This window comes from Phyllobates terribilis, unplaced genomic scaffold, assembly GCF_046119375.1.
Source record: "Phyllobates terribilis strain yellow unplaced genomic scaffold, ASM4611937v1 Scaffold_9__5_contigs__length_417890890, whole genome shotgun sequence".
Classification (NCBI taxonomy): Eukaryota; Metazoa; Chordata; class Amphibia; order Anura; family Dendrobatidae; genus Phyllobates; species Phyllobates terribilis.
In genome coordinates, this window is record NW_027362769.1 from 33101006 (window position 1) to 33115730 (window position 14725).

At 37.3% G+C, this 14725-nt stretch overlaps 1 protein-coding gene across 16 annotated transcripts in view; it reads left to right on the forward strand.

Annotated features, from left to right (window-relative positions):
- DYTN (dystrotelin) overlaps nucleotides 1-14725 on the forward strand; it is a 332586-nt gene that overhangs the window by 136222 nt on the left and 181639 nt on the right. For all 16 annotated transcript variants that reach the window (XM_073646371.1, XM_073646361.1, XM_073646365.1 and 13 more), the window contains one exon: nucleotides 12907-12977. In XM_073646371.1, the coding sequence (XP_073502472.1) occupies nucleotides 12907-12977 (71 nt within the window). The remainder of the gene's footprint in view (nucleotides 1-12906; nucleotides 12978-14725) is intronic.

A 14725-nucleotide genomic window follows, 5' to 3' on the forward strand; every position in this document is an offset into this window, starting at 1 on the left:
TATTAAACTTAGATATTAAGCTAGAAAATAGCTTAGAAATTAGCTTTAGAAATAAACATGCTAGAAAACCACTATGGCTAAATAGAGCTGTAAGGGGAGCAATAAGTGACAAAAAGAAAGCTTTTACAGAACTAAAGCAAGTAGGTAGTGATGAGGCATTAAATAAATACAGAAAATTAAATAAATTCTGTAAAACCCAAATCAAGGCAGCAAAGATTGAAACAGAGAGACTCATTGCCAGAGAAAGTAAAAATAATCCCAAAATATTCTTTAACTACATAAATAATAAGAAACTAAAAAATGATAGTGCTGGCCCCCTTAAAATAGTCTGGGTGAAATGGTGGATGAGGATGAAGAAAAAGCCAATATGCTAAATGATTTTTCTTTCAAAAGTATTTGCACAAGAAAATCACAGAAAACATGATCAGTGATAACAAAAAATCTCCATTAAATGTCACTTACTTAACCCAGCAGGAAGTACAGCGGCGTCTAAAATCACTAAAGTTGACAAATCCCCGAGACCGGATGGGATACACCCGCGAGTACTGCAGGAATTAAGTGAAGTCATAGATAGACCATTATTTTTAATCTTTAAAGATTCCATAATAACAGGGTCTGTACCACAGGACTGACGTATAGCAAATGTGGTGCCAATATTCAAAAAGTGGACAAAAATTGAACTTGGAAATTATAGGCCAGTAAGCTTAACCTCTACTGTGGGTAAAATCCTGGAGGGTTTCCTAAGAGATGCTATAATAGAGTATCTGAAGAAGAATAACCTCATGACCCAATATCCACATGGGTTTACAAGGGACCGTTCCTGTCAAACTAATCCTATCAGCTTTTATGAAGATGCAAGTTCCGGACTGGACCCAGGAAATGCAGTGGATGTTGTGTATATGGACTTTTCAAAAGCTTTTGATACGGTTCCACACAAAAGGTTGATACATTAAATGAGAACAATGGGGATAGAGGAAAATATATGTAAGTGGGTTAAGAACTGGCTCAGTGATAGGAAACAAAGGGTGGTTATGAATGGAACACACTCAGATTGGGTCACAGTTAACAGTGGGGTACCACAGGGGTCAGTATTGGGCCCACTTCTTTTTAACATATTTATTAATGACCTTGTAGGGGGCATACAGAGTAGTATTCCAATATTTGCAGATGACACTAAACTCTGCAGGGTAATCAATACAGAGGAGGACAATTTTATATTACAGGAGGATCTATGTAAACTAGAAGCTTGGGCTGATAAATGGCAAATGAGCTTTAATGGGGAGAAATGTAAGGTAATGCACTTGGGCAGAGGAAATAAAATGTATAATTATATGCTCAATTGTAAAACACTGGGCAAAACTGTCACTGAAAAAGACCTGGGTGTATTGGTGGACGACAAGCTCACGTTTGGTGGCCAGTGTCAGGCAGCTGCTGCAAAGGCAAATAAAATAATGGGATGCATTAAAAGAGGCATAGATGCTCATGAGGAGAACATAATTTTACCTCTATACAAGTCACTAGTGTGACCACACTTAGAGTACTGTGTACAGTTCTGGTCTCCGGTGTATAAGAAAGACATAGCTGAACTATAGCGGGTGCAGAGAAGAGCAACCAAAAGAGATCTCGAGGAGTGTCAATAGCTTTTGCCAAGGACACACCCTTTCTTCTGAATGATTCTCTAATCGATTCAGAGGGGTGATTTATTTTTGTGAAAGGTCTTCTGGCATGTACCCTGGTAACGATCGGTAACTTATATGCTCCCAATAAAAAACAAATCAAATGGATTATTTCCAAACTGAATAAATTTCGCTCTTTTATGGAGGGTATACCAATCATTGGAGGAAATCTTAATATCCCCATGGATCCTTCTTTAGATTCTTCTTCAAAAAAATGCCAGGTTTCCTACCGAGATCTAGCCAGAATAAAAAAATCGCTCCATACCCTCTCACTTATAGATATTTGGCAATACCTCCACCCCTCTGATCTAGACTACACATATTTTTCTCATTCCCACAATTCCTACCATAGGATTGACTATGTCTTCCATCCAAGGTCTTTACTACCAAGAGCTTTAAAGGCAGAAATACTTCCGTCGGTTCACTCGGACCACTCAATAGTCTCAGTATGTTTTTCAATCTCCAAACCCCATTCTATTTATCGCACGTGGAGATTAAATGAATCAATCCTGTCTTCAGATTCCAATAAGTAACGCATTCAAACTACATTATCCAATTTCTTTGAAATTAACGCCACACCAGAAATAAGTTATCCAATCCTTTGGGAAACCCATAAATCGGTGGTCAGAAGTGAGCTGATTTCCATATCTTCCTACCTAAATAAACAGAGAAAAAAAATTACACAAGAGCTTTATGAATAAATAGCCAAACTAGAACTACAAAATAAAAGAACTCTTTTACATCAAAGTTTGGAGGCTTTAACAGCCAAACGCCTACAATTAAAAGATCTGCTAAATAAGCGGTCTGCAAAAATGTACCTTAACTGGAAAAATCGCATGTTTGTGCATGGCGATAAGACTTCTAAACTTATGATGTCGTTAATCAAATCAAGACAAGCCAAAGCCTATATTCATTCTTTAAAAAACCCTAATGGCCAAAGTACAACAGACTGCAGTAAGATTTCCTCAGAATTCTTAAAATATTACTCAAACCTATACAATCTTCACCCAGACGAACCTCTCCTAAACATAGAGAGAAAACGCTCAGATATACAATCCTTTTTAGCTAGACTTAATTTGCCTAAACTCTCTCCGGAACAACAGGTATTTCTATCCAAACCATTCGACATTAAAGAGGTCCGCTCCGTTCTGTCAAATAGCCCCAAGGGAAAAGCCCCTGGCCCAGATGGCCTACCTATCTTATACTACAAAACTTTCTCCAAGATCTTAGAACCTCATTTTACGAAAATGTGCAATAAGGTACTTCAAGGCGAACCTTTCCCTCCCCAAACTCTGGAAGCCCAGATTTCTCTTATTCATAAGGAAGGCAAGGATCCAGAACTCTGTAGCAATTACAGACTGATTTCTCTACTAAAAGTAGATCTTAAAACTTACGCAAGCATGCTTTCAAAACGCATCGCAAAATTCCTGCCTAACTTAATCTCACCAGATCAGACAGGCTTCATTAAAGGTAGGGAGGGTAATGACAACGCCTGGCGGATCCTTCACCTGACACAATACTCTATATATCATAAGCTCCTCTTGGTACTCTTAGGTACTGATGCGGAGAAAGCTTTTGACAGAGTGGGCTGGAACTTCCTACAAGAAACTCTTAATTGCTTCAATTTCCCTCCATTAGTAACATCAGCCATACTCCAAATGTACTCTCACCCCTCGGCCAAAATTAAACTAAACAATTCCCTGACTAAACCATTTACTATACATAATGGAACAAGGCAAGGCTTCCCTCTTTCACCATTGTTATTCATAATGGTGATGGAACCCTTGATCAAATCTATTAATCACTGTGATGACATAATTGGTGTTAAACTACAGGGATTACATCACAAAACCATGGCCTTTGCGTATGATCTCCTAATCACCATGACGCAGCCACATAAAGGCATACTGGCCCTTATGCAAATCCTAGAGAGATATGGCTCCCTGTCTAATTTTAAAATAAATCTAACCAAATCTTAGGCCTTAGGAATAAACATAGCCACATACACTCTAACTCACCTGAAATCACGATACCCCTTTCGCTGGCCAGACAAATACATTACTTATCTAGGTATTAAGATAAGTGCATCCCATAAAAACCTCTTCAACCTAAATTATAAACCACTTCTCTCATTAATAGCGGAACATACCAAAAAATGGAAAGCACCTTATCTCTCCTGGATGGGCAGAAAAAAATTAATAAAAAGCATCCTCTTACCCAAATTCATCTAACTTTTCCAAATGCTACCCATTACGCTTTCAAAAACATTCCTAACTAAAATGAATTCTTCTTTCTTTAACTACATTTGGATTAAACACCGTCCGAGACTTAACTCGCGCAGTCTTTCATTGCCTAAAACTCTAGGTGGCATAGGAGCCCCTAACATTCATAACTACTACTTAGCGGTCGTACTATCTAGAACTATCGAGTGGACCAGGAACCCAAAAGAGAAACTCTGCCTCTCTATAGAGGAACACATGTCCCCCTTACTTCTACGCTCAGTTATTTTTTCATCCTCTACTTTTCATCCTCTAACACATTTCACAACCTCCTCACACGTACGGCGGTTAAATGTTGGAAATCAGTAGCAGACTTTTTATCCCCTCCCCCTTCACCATTAGCTCGAGTATCAGATTTTATTTCACTAATCTTTAAAAAATTCACATTAGACCGCACAAAAGGGAACTTAGACACCTCTCCCCTTATAGACCAATTATTCAATGAAGGCACCTTTATTTCCTTTCAAGCTATGAAGACATTACCTACAATGTCAAATTATACCTACATCCATTACAAGTCTTTAAAGAAGACATTACACCAAATCATGTTTAAAGGTGACCTCTCCAGTTCACTTACCCCTTATGAAACTATTTGTTCACAAAAAGGACCTCCGTGAAAAACGCTTTCATCCCTTTACAACATCTTACTCTTAAGAGACGTCCCACTGAAAAGAGCCTTCATACTAACATGGGAAAAAGATCTTGACTATTCCTTCACAAAACCTCAAATCAAACACATTTACAAGTCTTCACAAGGCACCTCACAATGCGTTAAAGCCCAAGAAAATTCATACAAGATAATCACCCATTGGTACACCACTCCGCTCCAGACCGACACATGGTTTCCTACCACTCCAAATATATGCTGGAGATGTGAAAAACATACGAGCTCCTACCTCCATCTATGGTGGTCATGTCAAATCATACAAGAATTTTGGAAAATTGTATCCCATACCTTATGCGTAATTGCTCCACACGAACATAGTCCTAACCCCTGAACATATTTTTCTAAACTTTCCAACTGATCCAGATAAAAAGTTCTTATCTAAATTGGCCTCCTTCGTGTTAACAGCCGGCAAACTTCTCATACCTCCACTTTGGTGCACTTCAAATATTCCAAACAAGAAACAATTAATCCTTAAAATTGATCAACTAGACTATACTGAACAACTGGCTGCTCTCTCAATACAAAACCTCATTCCCTTTCAATATATCTGGAATCCTTGGCTGATCTACTGGAATTCTGCTAACTTTCTGTCCTCAACCATTTAATGCTTTATTAATATTTTGAAGATCTAAGAATATACTGGACCCCCCTCCCCCCACTCCTCCCTCCTTCCTTTTCCTTCCCCTATACCAAAGTATGTCTCAACCCTTTCTTTCCTTCTTTTTCTTCCTCTCCATATCGATATATACCTGAGACAATCTAGTCTAGTTTTCTACTTTATGGTTCTAGTTTATATATCTAAGAAAGAAAAATCTCTTTTTGGAATCATCTACTCTATTCTTAAAGTTTCTATATGACAAACTTATCCTTCACTTGTGATGTAACAAGAATAATCCATTTGAGTATATAAATATCTCAAATTTATGTTAACTTCTTATATACCTTCAAAGATTCTTTGTGAAACCAGTTATCATCTGTTTGTCCTTTTATGTATTTGATTCTTAATAAATAAAACACTGAAAACAAACAAAAAAAAACCCAGAGAAGAACGACCAAGGTTATTAGAGGACTGGGGGGTCTGCAATACCAAGACAGGTTATTACACTTGGGGTTAATTAGTTTGGAAAAACAAAGGCTTAGGGGTGATCTTATTACTATGTACAAGTATATGAGGGGACAGTACAAAAACCATTCTACTGATCTTTTTACTCTGAGGCCTGAGACGGGGACAAGGGGGCATCTTGTACGTCTGGAGGAAAGAAGGTTTAATCATAATCACAGACGCAGATTCTTTACTGTAAGAGCAGTGAGACTATGGAACTCTCTGCCGCATGATGTTGTAATGAGTGATTCACTACTAAAATTTAAGAAGGGCCTGGATGCCTTTCTTGAAAAGTATAATATTACAGGTTATATATACTAGATTCCTTGATAGGGCGTTGATCCAGGGAACTAGTCTGATTGTCATATGGAGTCGGGAAGGAATTTTTTTCCCCAATGTGGTTCTTAATGTTTGCCACATGTTTTTTTTGCCTTCCTCTGGATCAACATGTTAGGCTATGGGTTCAACTAGATGGACTTAGTCTTCCTTCAACCTTAAAAGCTATGTTACTATGGTGATGTAAAGTAGACATATGAAGAAATGTTAGTTATTATCTATTTTGTGTGGAATAACTATCTGGTTTAATGGCATGCAAATTTAAAGTTTGAAAATTGTGAAATTTTCACATTTTTGTCAAATTTTTGATATATTCATAAATAAGCGCAAATCATATTAACCAAAATTTACCACTAACATGAAGTAGAATGTGTCACGAAAAAAAACAGTCTTTGAATCACTGGGATAAGTTGAAGAGTTCCAGAGTAATTACCTCATAAAATGACACTGGTCAGAGTTGTAAAGTTTGACTGGTCAGGAAGGTGATATCAAGCTGGGAGGTGAAGGAGTTAAAGACTCCTCCATTCAGTCAACCTTCCATCCATTCTTTCCCCCAACACAGTTGCACCCTTCCTATTTAGTTGGCCGAGTTCTTTAGAAACCCAAAACCCTCCTTCCTACCCCTATCCCTGAGACACTTATTCACCTCCTTAATCTCCTGCTGCCTCTCTGGCGTGGCACATGGTACAGGCAGTATTTCAGTAATGTTACCTTCGTGGTCCTTGCTTTAAACTTACAGCCTAATTCCCTGAATTCCATTGAAGCATAATCATTCTCACAGGAGACATAACTTTTGACACATAATGTAATACAATAGTAATAGTTAACAGTTACCAAATGCTGGATAGTTTATGTGCTAAATAGCATACTAAAAGATAAGAAACATAGCATATATTGTATCTTACAGCTGTTAATTATTACTCATATATTGTCACAGTGACCTGTTTAAACTTTCTATTTCCTTGTTATTAACCTCGCATCATACATAGAACTAAATGACCCTGTATGAAGAATTTCAATGCCAGCAACAGGTTTACACCAAGAATCTTCAGTTCTGCAGAAGTTTGTGCTGTTGAAAATGTGGTAATGAGAGTTGCCAAGTGTTCAGATATTCCAGGACAGTCCATAAAAATAAGGCACTTTTTTGCCCTGTCCGCAAATAAAATTTAAGGCGTCCATAATTTTTATACAGATTATTTTGACTGCAATTATCATTACTTTACAGTGTACATTGAATGCACGTAATGTCTTCATATGAGAATTATGGGCTGTAGACAAGCATTGCTGATAATCATAATGATTTATTGCGGTTTTCCAATGCGTCCATAAAAAATATTGTCTGTCTATGATTTTTTGATAAGTTATCCAGAAAAAATAAATGGTCAAGTTGGTAACCGTGGTGGTAATGACTTTCCATTGATCCTTCTATATGAGATGCTAGACCCTACTAGTACAATTACCCAAGCATCAGAATTTATTTGTCATTTAAAATGAATGTGATGATAAAATACCATGCTGTTCACCAAGGCTGGTTAGTGCAAGTGACAGGTGCAGCTTCAGATCACAGAGGTTTAATATTGTACTGGAGCAAGTGGTATACTATTGTAATGTACTTTAAGAAATTGGGGAGAATTAATAAAACACCTTATTGCATTACCTTTGCAATAATACATAAAGGAGAATAATATTGCTTTATACTACTAAAATCCTATAGGTCCATAATTTTACAGCTGTTGTTATTATAATGATCCAATATGCGCATGTTGGGCAGAATGGGAAGTTGTTCTATATGTTTAATATATTGTTAGTTAGAGGCAGAAACATAAAAATTCTTCTATAAATTAGCGTGTGGCATCACCTTCTGGGCAATAAGTAACTGGTGTTAAAGGGGTTGTCAGATATAAAATTACAAATCTGCAGTCACTCTATGTGACCATAAGTATGGGGTCACTTGAGGGGGGATTCTGCTCTTCTAGTGCTTAGGAGCTCTGTATATGGAGTCTGCATACTATTCTAGGAAAATCTATGCTCCAGGAGGCAAATAGCACTCCGTCCCTTCCGAGTCTCGCCGTGTGGCTAAGCAGTGCTGTACAGTCACATATGGGGTATTTCTTTCTACATTCAACAGAAATTGTGGGACATATTCTGGTGGCATTTTTACCCATTTCCCAGTGTGAAAATGTAAAATCTGGCGCTAAAACAAAATTTTGGTGGTAAAAATGTAATTATTTTTTTCTTCACTGCCCAATGGTATAAAATCCTGTGATCCACCTGTGGTGTCAATATGCTCACTGTACCCTTAAATTAATTCATTGAGGAGTCTAGTTTTCAAAATGGGGTCATTTGTGGGTTTTTTCCACCTTTTAGGCACATTAGAGGCTCTCCAAATCACACCCGCAGACCATTCCATCAAAGTCTGCGTATCAAAATAGCGCTCCTTCCCTTCCGAGCCATGCCGTGTGTCAAAACAGTGGTTTTCTCCCACATATGAGGCATTGGCATGCTTAGGAGAAATTGCACAGCAAATTTTGGGGTCTATTTTTTCCTGTTACCCCTGCGAAAATAAAATATTTGGGTGTAAAGTAAAACTTTTGTGAAAAAAAGTTAAATGTTCATTGCTTTCTTCCACATTCCAAAAAATCCTGTGAAGCACCTGAAGGGTTAATAAACTTCTTGAATGTGGTTTTGAGCACCTTGAGGGGTGCAATTTTTAGAATGGTGTCACTTTTGGGTATTTTTTGTCATAAAGGCCCCTCAAAGTCACTTTAAATGTGATGTGGTCCCTAAAAAAATGGTTTTGTAAATTTCGATTGAAAAATGAGAAATTGCTGATCAACTTTTAACCCTTATAACTTCCTAACAAAAAAAAAATTTGGTTTCAAAATTGTTCCGATATAAAGTAGATATATGGGAAATGTTATTTGTTAACTATTTTGTATAACATATCTCTCTGATCTCTCTGATTTAAGGGCATGAAAATTCAAAGTTTGAAAATTCTGAAATTTTCTATATTTTCACCAAATTTCCATTTTTTTCACAAATAAATGCCAGTCATATCAAATAAATTTTACCACTATCATGAAGTACAATATATCTGGTTATTAACGTGCAAACAGCCTTGGGGGATAAAGAGGTTAAAGGCTATGGATATTATTTTTACATAAGGGAAGCAGATATAGAATAGAGTTCCCAAGTTTGTCGTGATGTGTTTTGCATATTTGTGTTGTCTTTTTATTTTTACCTTTTTTTATAATTATTGTAAGCATTGTATATTTTTTATATTAAAGCTTAAAATCTTTAAGAAGTTTGACCTTGTTTGCTCTAAAAGAATCCAATAGCTTTTTCAGAGAGTGTGTGACCTTTTGATTGTCTGGCAGTAACATATTTTGGGGACTCATCACCCAGTGTATTTGATGAGTGGTGGCAGCGTTAAGTAATCAGGGTGTGCTGAAAGTGTCGGGTGTGATTTATGCTCACTTTATAGCCTAAAACAGAGGTTTAGAGCTGGATTGAGTGAGAGGAGATAAATTAACCTTTGCAGGCGCACTCCACGTCACGTGCTGAGAAGTGTGTACGTGACAGCATGGTCATGTCTTTTATCCTAAGTCATATTTCAAGGCTCGTTAAAGGGTCAACAATGACTTGTAGGATTGCTACTTTCAATATGTGACACTAGAGTTCAAGTCCTCTTCCTCTCTGAAGAGACAATTTGCGTATACCAACATGACATGTCATAGGTGTCTGGTAATCATTTGTGTGCACATCGTGTAATAAATTACTCAAACTTTACAGATTTTTGTATTGCTCTTTCCATATATCAGTGGAACAGTAACATTCACTTGTAGTATCATCTCATTAGAAGCACATGAAAATCAAATGTCAAATCAGGTCCCAATATTTATAAAGAAAAACACATAAAAAAGACCCTCCTACTATATACAAAACATTTTATAAATGATAAATAAATGATTTTAGTGGAAGTACACTAAGATTATCACCCTATTTTATACCTTCATAGTTTCCTTACCTTGCTGTGGAGGTTGGCACCCTAATAGTCAATGTGGCGCCCTCGCTCAACGTCGACTGGCCTTAGCAGACCCTGATGAAAAGGGGCACCATAGTTATCCAGGACAATTTGAAAAACCAAGAGCACAACATCTAATGGGATTGGGTATCCCTGCCGGTCCGAGGGTATAAGAGAAACAATATACATATAATATAGAAGCCCAACCAAGCAAAAGAACCAAATAAGTAAGTGGTTCCTTAGAACCAGCACACCATCACTACTACTTTGATGCTTCCTCTTTTGGCACTTAATCTCCTGATGAACCCCTACTATTAGAGGTGGGAAACGCGTAGGGATACTGAATACTGGATTATCGTGGAGGATAAGTACTCTATAGATATAACACAGTATAGCAGAAGTGAACTTTGTCTCATTGCAAACTTTTGCAGCAGCATTTGTCCTCTTAGGGTACATTCCCACGTTCAGGACCCGCTGAGGCCCCAAATCTGAAGAACTTCCGCACCACTTCCGCACCTATTATGCAAAATTGGCGGACATGCATTTTCCATTTTTTACACACGCGGATTTTCCTCATCTAAGCAAGTCTATGGGGAAAATCCGCATTCGTATCCGCAAGAGGAATTGACATGCTGCGGATGTGAAAGACGCTCAGCATGTCCGTTTCCGAGAGTGATCCGCAGGTGCACATTGACACACAGTGGACATGGAATGTCTAGAAATCTCATCCACTATGCTGTAACATCTGGACACTGCGTTTTGGAAAACTACGCAAAACCGCAGCAAATCCTGAACATGGGAATGCACCCTTATAGTGCTGACAGCTCAGCTGCAGAGCTGTGCGCCGGCTTATAACCAACACAGTACAGCAGAGTTGAACCTTGTCTCATTGCAAATACATTTACAACAATGTCTACTTTTTCATTTTGCAATAAAACAATTAAAAAGGGATAAATAACAAATGCAAAACTGATGGAAAATGTGTGCATTTTATTTCTCATTCATTTTTTTTGGATCTTCATAGACTTGAATGACTGATTTGCAAAAAAATGGATGAGACTAGGACGTTTAACTTAAAGGGAACCTGTCAGCTTATACATGCTTCCCAAACCATTGGCAGCATGTATCAGCCACTGGCTGTAGTATCCCAGCCATATATGTTTGTCTTTAAAACGCTGCAACGTTTCAGAGAAAAACATACTTTCATTAGTCACCAGGGACAGAGCAGCGCTATTGACTAGTCATACAGACAGGTCCTTGGCGGCTTCTCCCGCCTGCTGATAGTGACTGACTAGCGCCTGCCTGCATGTGTGTATTAGCAGAGACTTGTCAGTCACTTTCAGCGGACGAGGAGAAGCCACTGGGGACCCGGAGGTACGACTAGTCACCCATGCAACTTGGTCTCCGGCAGCTATTAAAAGAATGTTTTTCTCTGAAACACTGCAGAGTTTCAAAGACAAGCATACATGGTTGTGATCGTACCACCAGTGGCTGATACAGGCTGCCCATACTGTGTTCAGCGTGTATCAGCTGACAGCTTCCCTTTAATGGATTTTGCAAAACAGATTTCTATATCAAATTGTATTTTAAATTTCAATTTAGTCTTTAAAATAACATCCAACCAAGATTCTTTTTAACCCAAATAAAGCCATAAACAGCAGGCTTTTATTTATTTATTTTTACAAAAGCGGTGATTAATGTTACCTTAAAGTCTATAGTAAAATAAGTCTGCACAAAAAAACTGTCAGTGACATTTTATTTTTTATCCTTTTTTCTCTATCTTTCTTTATATAAAAAATGCAGGAACAAAATGTAATACTGTTGCACGATGATAGTGGTTAAAGGGCTTTAAATTAAAGTGCAAGGTTTCATTTAACTAATCTCATGTGGTCTTGGTTTTAGTTTTTCCTTCTGATTTTTTGCCTTCTGATTTTATAAAAATGAAATATTATAAAAACACAGTTTTGAGTTATTTGGCCATATATTAGTATTTGACATTATATAAAATGGAGAATACTGCGATGGGTCTCAAATTATAGCATTATACAATTTTCTACATCTGTGTTTGCATAATATAACTTGATATTTAATACGCTGCATACTATGATGTAATAACCTTTGACCTAACATTTATTGGCGTTAACTTATTACACCACATGCCATAGAAAAAAATGTCATGTAAAAGTTTGCTACAACATGCTATGTAAAATGTAACATTTACTGTATCTGTAATTTCATCCACGGATGTAAAAAAAAATTCTATTGTACTAAGGGTAAAAAAAACTTCCATCCATTGTCAAAATAAAACTACCATGCAGTGCACTAAAACTAATGCCATACAGTGCAGCCTTCTTATGATGTCCCTGCCACACGTAAGTGCAGAAAAGAAGGGCAGGGAAGTTGTGAAGTGCTCTTTAGGGGGAAGATCTCTTGGGTGCTGAATATGGAACCTTACTGGTTTTATCCTCAGTGGTTTCTTCTGTTTTATCCAGTTTCTATTCGGGCATGACTGCTCTGCATGTTACACACAGTAGCAACTTTCCTTGGAGATTATATCTGATTGCTGCTGTCTTTAGAGAAGGGGTTGTTCTAATTAGGCAACCAATGTAAATTTCATTTTTCTAAGAGTATAAACCCCCCTTTAAATGTTAAGCTATTAGAAATGCTGTATCCATGGTTGGTTATTGGTGGCCTTCTCAAGCAGTTCTTATACTTCAGCTGTAGTTATGAACCATTCATTTGCTTGCATTTAAAAGTAAACCTATAGGTCTTGTGAACATTTTTTATTTGTTCCCAAAAAATAAGATTTCTCTTCTTTTAAGGCACTCCAGTTTATCAAATCTGAACTGTTGAAGACACAGAAATCCATACAAGACCTGCAGAGTGAAAGACGGTAGAGTACATGTATTCAATTTTCTCTTTTTTTCCTCCCATTTTGGCAGCGTTGAAATTCACTGATCAGCAAATTTGCAAAATAGGAAATTTGTGAATCAGAGAATTACACCAGTATCATAAATGCACAAGAGCAGATGGGGGTTGTTACAGATGATGCTTAGAGGACCTATGTGCTTTGGTTTATGCCTCTACTCAGGGATGATGTAATTTTTTATGACAGTCATGCCATTTAGTTTGGCATGATCAATTGTTTTAAAATTTAAAGAAGACCTGCCACCAGGTCAAAAGTGGCCAATTGTGGCTCATATTTTATTTATTTATTATATATAGTATTCTGTTTTTTTGGGGGGGAAGGAGGGTTCATGTTAAATCCGCTATGTGGTTCTAGAGATATCAGCATTTTTTTCAGTGCTAATTTTTATGGTCTTTATAAGGTGATGTGACTCACAGGGTAACAATGAAGAACAGCCTAAAGACACCCCTAGAGAATTCTGTGAGCAACTCCCCCCTTGGGGAACAAAACTGAAAAATTTGTGCTAAATAAAAAGGCCTATATCTCTGGAATACTATGGCTGATTTTAAAATGAACAAAACTTGGCCATTTTTCCACTTTTGACTGGTGACAAGTCCTCTTTTAAAATGAAAAAGAATTGATTATGCCAAGCTAAATGGATCTCTGGAATCTCTGGCGGATCTAATAAACAATGGCATATTTAGGGTAGCTAGAGAAATAAAATAGCAAAAACTGTCCATATTTGATCTGGTGACCGGTCCTCTTTAAAGAAACACCCCAGCATTTGTTTCCTGTGCACGTATAATGCTCATTGTTATCCATGTTCTTGCTGTTTATTTCATCCGACCTCAGTTACATCTATACATTCCATCCTCTTTATTATAGGAAGTTGAGTCATGTGATCTCCAGTACATACATTAATGTATAGATATGAAGTCAGTGTATGACTGCTTTGGATCTACAGGATGACATCATCATCTCCCTGCAGTTCTCAGACTCCTCCCCTCCTCTCCTAGCCCCACCCTCCCTGAACCTCTGAACGACCTTCCATGAAGCTAAAGATATTGGACAAGATTTACAAAAAGGTTTAAAAGGAAAACTGACTTTGCTATGAATACCAACCAATCATAGAGCTGCTTTCATTTTGTGTTAGGCGCTTGAAAAATTGACGCTGAAATGTGATTGGTTGGTACTGCAGCAAACTATCATTGAGCCTTTTGCTCAGGTATAATGAAAGCTGCACTGTGATTGGTTGATTTTTCTGTTAAACCGTTTCATACATTTAGCCTGTTATTTCTGTCTTATTAAAGAGCTAACATATCACAAAAAGATCCCCCATAAAAATCTGGACATTATTAATAATCAGTAATTAAAAATGTGTCACCTAAAGAGATGTGTGACTCTAGAGTTCAGTCGGTAAGGTTCTGTAAAGGTGGACAAAAAGATCAAAAATAGATAACTACTGAGCACGATGACATCAGAAATGCAAAACATCCTCTGCATAGGTAGAAAAAAGGCAAAACAATATCTTTCCAGGTGATTAAGAATATATTATAGAACCAAATAGAATTAGTCAATAGGAACTAACACAGTCCATGGAATCTCCTGAATACAAGAATGCCTACCTTCAGGATGTAGAATGTGTATGTAATAGTGTATTATGTCTGTGTGTGTATGTACTAGTGCTTTATGTGTGTGTGTATGTTATAGTGTATTGTGTGTATGTAATAGAG